This window comes from Octodon degus, unplaced genomic scaffold, assembly GCF_000260255.1.
Source record: "Octodon degus isolate 3935 unplaced genomic scaffold, OctDeg1.0 scaffold00028, whole genome shotgun sequence".
Lineage (NCBI taxonomy): Eukaryota > Metazoa > Chordata > Mammalia > Rodentia > Octodontidae > Octodon > Octodon degus.
In genome coordinates, this window is record NW_004524604.1 from 14286375 (window position 1) to 14297461 (window position 11087).

The 11087-nt window shown below is 35.9% G+C and overlaps 1 protein-coding gene across 1 annotated transcript in view; it reads left to right on the forward strand.

The window, feature by feature from the left end:
• Plscr4 (phospholipid scramblase 4) overlaps positions 1–11087 on the forward strand; it is a 36843-nt gene that overhangs the window by 3334 nt on the left and 22422 nt on the right. Inside the window, exons 2-3 of the mRNA XM_023713065.1 lie at positions 7386–7411; positions 8645–8752. Of these exons, the coding sequence (XP_023568833.1) occupies positions 7386–7411; positions 8645–8752 (134 nt within the window). The remainder of the gene's footprint in view (positions 1–7385; positions 7412–8644; positions 8753–11087) is intronic.

The window sequence follows — 11087 nt, forward strand, 5'->3', positions numbered from 1 at the left end:
TTTTCAAGGGTGAAGGATCCCAGAAGCATTGTTTGTATATAGAACACATCGAAATAATTCTCAAGCTACTGATCAGGATTTGGTAGTATAGTTTATGGTACATTCCAAAGTGGAATAATATATGGTTTTAAACACTTCCTAACTCTAAAAGTGTTTTGCCCCATCCCACTGTGGAGTTGGGGGCCTGTCTGTCCCTGTGGGAGGAAAGAAAACTGCTCAAGCACTGTAGGGATTTTTTTTTATATATTTGACAAAGTGCCACTTGACATATCCTTGCCTAGCAACTCCTGGCTTGGATTGTCTAGGCTTGGCATTCTCTGGACTGAAACAGCCTGATCAGGCTTGCTCTGGAGCTTTTTGTTCTCCAAGCAGCCTTAGCTCACCCCTCAGATGTGTGATCAATTTTCAGCCACGGCCACTCCCCAGAGTGTTCACAAGAATATATTTCAAAGCATATTATAAATTGTACCACAATCAGAAGCAAAAGAGGCAAAACAGTCGCTTGCTGGCCCTCTCCTCTACACACATATCAACACATGTATTTTTAAAATCATGATTTGAAATGACTTATTAAAAATGTCTATGAAACATTCATCTTTCTTAAAGAAAAAGTAATGTTGCTTGTGTAATACGAAGAATAGTAGTTCTTGTCTGTGATTAAGTTCCCCCACATTTCTTTTCAGCATGTATTAGCTTTTATTATAAAAGATACTGTCTTTCACAAAGTTTCCCATATGGAATCTTCATTTACTTTCTCTTTGAAAATCCTCTTTTTTAGTGTATTTGATACAGAGTCTCGTTACGCAGCTCTGACCGGTAGTGATCCTCCTGTTTTCAGCCTCCCTGCCCAGCACTGGGATTACAGGCATGCGCCACAAGTGTGTCCAGGGGTGAGGCAGACCAGGGATAGACCCGCTTCCTGCGCTTGCCTAAACAAGCACTTAATCTGCTGAGCTATCTCCCCGGCCCTTGAAAAAGCTTTTTGATGTTTCCTTTGGGAATCCTTTGCTTTTTCTTCTTCACTCATATTGATGTCCATGATGCTTTTTTGTAGGAATTGAATGGAGAAATACTGTCCAAAGTTTCTCATAACTTTTGTTAAAAACAGGAAACATAAAAATACCCATATTCCTCATAGGTTTCACCACCATCATACTAAAGTTTACCTGTAGCGTATCCATTCTTAGGACGAGAGTATTAGATACCCTATTTTTAGGAAGGAAAACATCTAAAAGACACCACAAAAATCTTAGACTATTACATGGGGAGAAAGGCTTAATAAATAACAAATGAAGAATTATGAGAAAAATCTAAAATACAAAATTTATTAACCTTCATAAAAAATTGCACACACATATTCAAAACATAACAAAGAAAAGAACAGATGACAGTTTACAGAAATGGAGATGAAAAGACTTTCAGACATAACAAAACTACTCGATCTCTTCCATTCTAAGGCACATAGTATATGAGACTAGTTTTTTTCCTATCTTTTAACAGTGGCAAAAATTTTGACAAAGTTCTGCATTGGAAATGTAACATTTTGTCTGGTGCATACATTGATTCACTTTTTTTGTAATACAATTTGACAGTACCAAAAGTACACAGCTTTGATCCATCAACTGTATTTGTAATTATTTCCCACACAGGTATAGAAAAGTATATGCAAAGTATCCATTGCAGTGCTATGTATAACCATATAAACTAAGTTTCATTATTAAGCAGCCAGTTGTATACATTATGGTGCTGTCCCCTTAAACAAATAAGGCTATGTGAGCTGAAATGTCATCAGCAGCAACACATTTTAATAAATCATAAAGGCCTGATACAGAACACCACATGAAAATTGCCCTTTTTATTAAAATGCATATCAATTAGTTTGTAGACAAAAATGTACTATACAGATTGGAAATGGGAACCGGAGAAAGAAATTCTATTTGTCTTGTAAATCTGTGTACTGCTTTAATATTTGTTTGTAGATAACATCTATTTTAAAGACTTTTTCTCATAAACATAGTCTTATATCAAGATGATTTCAGCTGGGTGTAATGGCACATGCCTCTAATCCCAGCACTTGGGAGGCTGAGGCAGGAGGAGCACCCCAAATTTGAGGCTAGTCTGGGCTAGGTAGTGGCTTCAAGGCAGGCTTGAACTACATAGTGAAGTGCTGTTTGAAAAGAACAAGAGACAGTTTCGTACTGTAAGCCGTATGACACCTTGTTTGAGTAGCCAGAAAATAATACAAAAGGGCATGATCTGGCAGTTTTCCAGATAGCATAGTTGGCATGATAATGTTTTCTTAAATGTGCTGTATAAACACCACAAAAATATTGTTTTTCTGGCAGTTTTTGTACAGCATATAACAAAACTATTTTTTTCTAAACTAAAATGGAACAATTTGAGCTAGTTTAATGTGTTTAATAAAAGCTATTAGGGATTGTGCCTGTCAGTTTGCTTTCACTTAAGCTGATCTTCTATTTTAAAATAAAACCACATTAACAATCTGCAAAATTCACAAGATTTGCTAAAAAGAAGGCAATGTCCTACCATATGCCTTTTCTTTGGAAGGAATCATGATATGAATAAAATAAAAATATTTATGTGGGTTACAAAAACAACAGTGTAGATACCATGTCTCTTCATGTTAGCCTACCCTGTGCTGTAAGATGTATTTTTAAATTGTTTTCTTCATTTTTCCTTTTATTTGGCCTGCTTTTCTCTGCAGAGGCTGTTGTTTTCCTACCTTTAGTACATGTGAAACTTTGCTACTGCTAAAAAAACCCAAACAAACTATAAACTTGATTACATTTTCTGTTTTAAATTTAAATTTAAATTTTTAATTTTATTTTTTAAATAACTTTATTGCAAAACAAATAGCAATGAGATAGTTTCAAAACTGATTGCTAGCACAGTTTCAATAATTAATACATTGCATATTGTTGTCTTAGTGGTTATTCATTGTACAAGATACAGATATGATATCCTGTCCACAAACACTATTATAACAAATCTTTCTATTCATTAAATTAAGAGAAAGTAACTGTATATCTATCCTAACTATTTTGAATATACAGATACAAAATGGATGTTCATTTGTATCCCCTTTTCTTGTTTAGTTTTTTTAGAGAAAGGTATCCCATTGCCATTTAAATACTGTAGGTGCGTGAATTCAACAAAATACTCCAATATAGTCCAGCAGTCCATAATAATAGTGGGTTTTCTGTAGGACTGGCAATGGCATTTTCTGAATATTTTCATTTGCCCATTGCAAAAATTAATCTCAAGTTTCTTGTAGTATTTATTTTATGCAAAAATTAGATAAAAATGTTAAATTTATAATGCTGCCGAGAAATCTTTATTTATATGATCTTTTCACAGCACGTTATATCTGAATAGAGTTAGTGTGTTATCTTGTTAGTGTGAGTCTCTGTTATGACTTGTTTTTGTTACAAGATTAGTTTTGTCTTCTGTTTTTGCTTGTCTATTATCTGGTTGACAGTAGCCTAGAAAGTTCCATCTATTAATTCATTTAATCTGTACGAGTACTAATACATGTCTGAAAATTTAAATAAAAACAGTTTATTTTAGAATATTTCCTCCAGCTTTTTCATACCTTAAAAACTTAATTATTATAATAATCCAGATTATTTTAAATATTTAAGTCATTAAATATTTAATGATTTTTCTAAAACTGTGTCTATGTTTTTTAAGAATATGATTTTAATGTTTCATATTATAGCATGCATTAAATTTCACTTGGGACTTGATATATAGGAAATTTACTTGGATTTATAAAAGAGAGACTTGTGAAAGTTAAATTAATATCAGTAAGTTTCATTTGCATATTGATTGTTTAAGTCAACAAAAACTCTTATGGAGTGATCGCTGTACCTATTCTCAACTGTGTACTATAATTCAGGCTTCGCCGAAACAGTACTGTCTTGATGGCACTTTTCTGCTATTTTACCACTATGATTCTGCTACTATAATCAAGTACTGCAATCTAGTTGTCATTTTTTTTTATTTTTATTTTAGGGAAGGGTTTACAGGGTGCTCAGGGTCTCACTACTAGATCAGACTCGTAGTGATCCGCCTGTTTACAGCCTCCCAAGAGCTGAGATTACAGGATTGCACCACCACACCAGTCTCCATAGCCATCTCAGTGTGCCCTGGGTGCAGGGCCAGCATGGCAGGCTGAGCAATCGATCCCTGGCCCCTGCGCCTGCTTGCAGGCACTTTAATCCACTGAGCTATTGCAATCTACTTATCAGAGTTGACACAGAATCCAGATGTATGGGTATAATCCCCAACAAGACTGTCCTCACTTCTAATACTGGCTATGGGTTTAGAGGTTTCCAGGCCACCCATATGTCTGCCAAGTGGTTTTGAATTCAAGGTTCCCATCACCTCCTCAGATTTGAACATTTGCTAGTGTAACTGACAGAACTCACCATTGTACTCTACTTATCATTAAGCCTTTTAAAGCTTTCATATAGAGGATACAGTGTCTACCTCAAGAGGTTAGGAAGGACAAAGGATATCATATCCTAACAATTACATACTAAATCTATTGAAGAAGATGGTATACTATCGTATCTAGTATAGGACTTTGGGGGTATCAGGCTTTTATTCTGTCCTTGCTACCAAGCAGAAGGAATCATTCATAAAGCTTCTCTACTTTATTTTCTTTCCTTTTGGGGCTGAAGGCTCCAAAGACAAGGCAGACCCAGGCTTTTAGAATGCATATACACATATAGGCTTCAAAGCTTTGGGCCTAGAGGGTCTCACCAGTGCAGTCTCTCCTACCCAAAAACGAGGACAGAGTTCAGTTAATATTGAACTGCAATGAGCTAACAACTCTGGATTTTCTGACTCAAGTTTCAAATACATGCAGTATGAGTTCTAGATCCTTTGGGTTTACTGAGCTTCAGAAAAATATCATTGTTTGCAAGAGTAAAATTGAAGAGCAAGAGTATAACATTACAGTATTGGAAAAGTGATGTCCACACAAAGTGTCTTCCAGTCGGAGGTGATTTAATATGAGCACTGCCTCAAAGGCAGCAAGTGTAAGTTGGGCCTCAGCTACACCATTGGTGGATTCGGCACTATTTTATGCCAATCAGCTTAGATTCCCCTGTATGAATAGTATATCTTCCAAATACCAAGACCTCCGCAAATAAGAGCTCTCTGGACTTTATAATACTAACCTGTTAGGGAGACGTAGCTCAGTTATCTAAAGTGGTTTCCATCTGTTATAAAGCCAAACACCTGTCTCTTCAACATAAGGCATTTTTTGCTCGGAAACTCTGAAACAATTCACTGAGTATTAAGGTATAATTAAGTTAACATTTGTACCAACTGGAAATTATCCTGTTTTACATAAATTTAGATAAAATAATAATGTAGAAAAATACGAGGAAAGGATCAGAATGTAGGGCAATGACAGAAAAACTGTGATTCAAGGAAGAGGAGTAGTAAAATAACAATTCATTGGTACTAGTTGTTTTTAAGTTTCATACATTTCTAAAATGATAATGTTTTTTAAAACTTGCTATTCAGTCTCTTTAATCGCAACTTAATTTTGCCTGCCTTAATTAAGAACTGCTATATTTCTTTATGTGTATGATCTTAATTGTGCCTGATTGAGTGTAAGAATCACTTGGGATTAGGAAAAAAGTCAAGATTTTGAGGCCTGTTCTTCAGAAGTACTACTTCAGGGTTGGACTCCTGATTTCTGTATTTTTCCTCCATGTTTTATAGCATTTTAAAAATGAAACATTTTAAAAGTAGTAATATTTAAAATACATGTCTTGGATTCAGCAGTTACTATTTGCTGCTTTTGTGCTGTGCTGCACAGTTTGCCGAGGTCAAAAGCTAAAAAGATGTTGGATGGATGGATGGATGGATGGATGGATGGATGGATGGATGGATAGACAGGTGGATGGGTGGATGGATGAATGGATGGATGGATGGATGGCTGGCTGGATGGATGGATGGATGGATGGATGGGTGGACAGGTGGACGGGTGGATGGATGGATGGATGGATGGATGGATGGATGGATGGGTGGATGGGTGGATGGATGCATGGATGAGTAAATGGATAATTGCCAGTTTTTCAATAAGGCACTTCAAAACTATTCTTACTAGTTCTTTGATGATTTGCGATCTCAGGTTTACAAAAAGGAACAACAGACCTTTAATTAGAAGATCAGAGCTAGCATATAGCTGCCAAATTGCATTACTTACTTTGAAATGATGTCACACACATAAATATGCATATTTAAATATATATGTATGCTTTAAAAACTAATAATGTGTATCACCACTGTTTCCATTCCTATGAGAACTGTGACATTGGGATGGATGTAGATCTTTTCGAAAGCCCCTGCTCAACCTTGGTCCCTATATAGGTTGTCCCTTATGTAGAGCCATTTTCCGGATATTTTTTTATTAATTACTTAGCATTTTCTTAACGTTGTCCTCCAGGTATGTATTTGTTGGTGTATTTTAAGATTTTCAATTGAACGTTCCAAAATGGAATCATACTATAAAAGAGGTCTGATTAACAAGTGCTTATTTCAAATTTAAAAATTTATGATATAAAAAACATAGTCCCATTAATAATCCTCAAAATAATTCCCCTTTCTTTGAGCTCATTTATTTCCATCATTCTTGCTACTTTCAAAAACAATTCTGAAAGTCCTCTCTTGTAGCTTTAGCTGGGCTGTGTGGCTACCTTGATGTCCCAAATCAATTCAAACACTTGCCATTCATAGTCATTTTGACTGAGGATGAGCCAAAAATCTGAGGGTGCCAGATCTGAGGAATAATCCACTAGACGGCACTCAGTGGCAGATTCACCTGTATGTTGTTAATCACACCTTGTAAAGACACTCATGAAAGAGGACTTCCAGACCTGCGTTAGAAGGTGCAAGAATGATTCAATGTGTATTTGAAGTGAGGGGTGAAAGTTGTGAGAGAGATTTATGGCAATATATCTTTTACTATAATAATTTTTAAAATTAAAAACACACCAGGAGAGAGCTCCAGTCTGAGTCATTTACAGGTCTCCCCAGGAGTGCTGCTGCCACCCCTCGCGGCTTCTTGCTTTCGCTCCTGCTCTCAGGGTCCAGCCTAGTCAGATCTCACTACTGTTCTGGATGAAACCTTCCAAAGACCCCCTAGCCCATCCTTCACATCTGTAATCATACCTAGTATCATATCTAGTGGGAATTCAGCACATATTTACAGAATTAATGAGGTGGTGGATGGAAGGACTGGTGCCTAAAGAAGTGTCAGAACCTGCCTTATGTGTTACTAAGTCATAATACTACTTATATGTACACACATATCTTAAGGCATTAAAATATTTTCTTTCTTGCAGGATAATTGGATTCTTCAAAATGTCAGGTATATTTTTGTGAATAAATGTAAAAGTGCTTCATTTTCAAATATGAATTGTGTGTTTTTTTTCCTTAAAAACATAATTCTTTTCATTTTAAAGTTTGATGTTGTTTAGTATTTGTATATATGTATATCTCAGTGTATATATTTATCTATGTAGTGTGTCTTTCTGTTTTTATTTGTCAAAATTACTAACAAACCTCTCTTGGCACCTACCTTCTGAGCAATCCTTAAAGTAAGCGAGGGAAATCAGGTAAAGGAAAGGTAAAGATCAGGAAGGAGGTCTGCAAAGAGGTGGTGGGAGTGCCGAGCTGCAGGGACATCTCGCCTTTCATAGGAGAGAGCAGACCCTGCGCTTCTTAGTAGCCTGTATAAAGTGAGAAGCTGGGACTGGGGAGATAGCTCAGTGGAATAAGCACTTCCCTGGCAGGCTCAAGGGCCTGAGTTCAATCCCTGGTTCTGCAAAAAAAAAAAAAAAAAAAGTGAGAAGCTGTAGAGTCATGGAGTTTAAATTATCTCTGAGATAAAAGTCAGCCCATTGTTAGGTTCAGAATTTTTTCTTACTGAAGTTCAGGGAGGAGTTTGTCTAATCATACCCACAGGACAGGGTTCAGTTCCTCCCTCATACAGTTCTATGGCAAGACTATTTTAGGAAGAATAGAGGAAGCAAGCAAACAAGTCGCTGCACAGGCAGGACGGGCAGTGTGTCTCAGGTGCGACACCACCACCCGTTTTCAACTGCTGAGTGTGGTCTTCTACTTGGAATTGATTTATACGGCAACTTTCAAAGAGGGTCAGGAAAAACCAAGTTCACTCTGCATTTGCCATTTTCTCAAATGATAGGAGAAAGAATTTTCACTGTCATGGGAGCCAATTTACCATGTAGATAGAGGGCAAAATCAGGTCAGCTGATTTTTCTACCAGTGGTATAAAAATATACCACTTTTTGATACCAGTTTTTATACCAGTGGTTTAAAAACTTACTGCTGTACTCACAAGCACAATGTAACTCTTCTGTGTTATTTTAATCAAGGCTTGACTTAAAATTATTGAAATTTCCTAATCTATATGTAATGTATGATAAACAATAGATTTTCATAAGAAATGAGTGTCTTTTATATTGAATATATTCCCTGATGAATATATCATGCTGTACGATCATGTTATCATTTTCTTGTAAATCATGTATATATTATATATATATATATATATATATATATATATATTTTTTCCCTCAAGCTGTACTACCCACAGCCCCTGAGCAGCCTGCGGATGAAATGGAAAATCAAACCAAAACACCAGATGCAAGGCCTGATGCCCCTCACTACAATTTGCATGTTGCTCCAGGTAGGATGAATATACTGAAAGGTTCTTTCTTCACTCCAAAGAGCTGCAGTAATAGTTAAAATTGATTTTTAAATAAACCAATTACTGGATTGATTCAATAAACAGCTATTGAATGTGGATAGGGTGCCAAATCACAGTTCACCAAAAAACTGCATATATCAGGAAAAGAAAAACTTGCATAAAAGTTTTAACACTAAATTTTTGCGATGAGATTAGGAGTTATCCCTGCCCTCTGTAATTGCAAGAGGGGCACGGAGTGGAGGCTGTTATCTTCCAGACATTTATTAGTCAGTGCTGAAGTGGGTGTACTTGACCTTGGTAGACTCTGTAGTTTACAGTCTGGCAGTTGAAGCATATTCCTCTCTTCACAGGATGTACCAGCTAGTGAGGAAGGAAGCTGTATAAACACTTACAGCATTTTGAACATTCTGTTATAGATGTATAAAGAGAATGATATAGGAACATGGGACATGGATTCTGACTCTAAGATTTGTGGAAAGCGCTGAGAAAATCAAGCTTTGCTGTCGTGACAGTGGAGTTAGGCTCTGAAGGGACTTAAGAAACCCAAGTGTACACAGGAGGATGGCAAAGAGTCCTGTTCTCCACAGGCTTTAAGTAGCTGCTTCCCTGTGGTGGTTCCTGCAAGTGGCAGAGCTTCCTCTCTCCCTTTTCCTCATGATATTCATGTTTGTATGTAAGGTCTATTGAACAGCTTAATGCTTCAACTTCTACATACAGGTATCGACAATACAAGTACTGACCATCTCAAATTGTAAATAAGCTATCTGACCATTTCTTTGTGTATTTTAATAACTCTGTATTTTATTTTAGTGACTCTCAACATGCTTCATATGATTTATATATCAAGGAATATCTATATTGATTGATCAGTGTTTATCCAAGAACCTCGATTCTGCTAGAACTGAAACTACTCCCTTTCTAGGAAGCAAGCACTGGTTATAAATCATGTTCTGCTCATTTGGAAAAATGCCAATTTTGTCTATATGAGAAAATTAACCTCAAAAGAGTAGGAGACATTCTTCAAATTAGATGAACATATAAGTTTAAAAAATATGGCACAGAGCATACAACTGGTAAAATTTGTTATAAAAACATAATAAAATTTCACTATGATCGCCCTCCAGTGGCTGGACAGTATACTTATGACAAATTGTATTATAATTCAAAATTAGAAATTTCAATATTTGGCTTTAAATAAACTTATTGAAACTTAATTATATAATTTTCATTTTCATTATAGTACTGCTTATGTGTTCCCACAAAAATAAAATTGTACATTATTCTCGTGCAAAACAAAGTCAAAAGAAACCATTGTTGTATGTAGTCTATTTAAAATGAAACTGGCTTTTTTTTTTTTTTAAATCAAAGCAAATGGTAGTAGTCAAAATAAGAAAAGGCAAATCTCATAAGACACTTTCTCACCCTAGTAAAAGATAGGTCAGTGTGTTGTAACACATTGTACTTTATGTGATGGTTAGTATCCAAACACAAAGTCAGATATATTTTGTTTTGCTTTGCTTTGTTTTTCTACAGAACCAATGAGAACGCTTCAGGGTAATATCAAAGTTCAGAAGGAAGCATCACATACCAACTTTCCACATACAACTTCATCGTATTTTTTCACTGCTCTTAATATGAGATGATACATATTTATTTTAAAAAAACAGTCATTCATAGGGATCAGCCAGATAGCTCAGTGGACTAAAGTGCCTACTTAGGCAGATGCAGGGACTAGCATTTGATCCCTGGGGTGCTGAGCTGACTCTGCCACTCGGGTGTGCTGAGACTGTGACTGAGACTGGGGGTGCTGGTAAGCACCTGTAATCCCAGTGCTTGGGAGGCTGAAAACAGGAGGATTGCTACAAGTCCGATCCATGTAGTGAGACCCTGTAGACCCTGTACTAAATACATAAAAAAGTCATTCATTACATAAAGTTGTGTGTTTCTTATTCTATGTTTGTAGTACATGATGATAATATCTATTGAGAGGGCTTGATACATGGTATATCTTAATTCTTTTTATATTCCCTTCATTCTTCTCTTCTTTTACCCCTTGGTACATTTCCCATTTGCAAAATTTCTATCTCCCTGCTTGGGAGATAGAAATACCTTATTGTTGGCATTTATTTCTTTTTTAAATTTTTTTAAAGAAAGTTCAGAATAGTATTAAAACAGAGAAGTTAAAATGACACAGGATTTCACTTACCAAAATAAATATGAATTTCACAGAATTTGCTTTAACGCATAGCATTGTCTTTCAACTAGTTGTTCGTATTAAAAGCATGCATGTAAAATTGAAAGAAGAAACACAAAA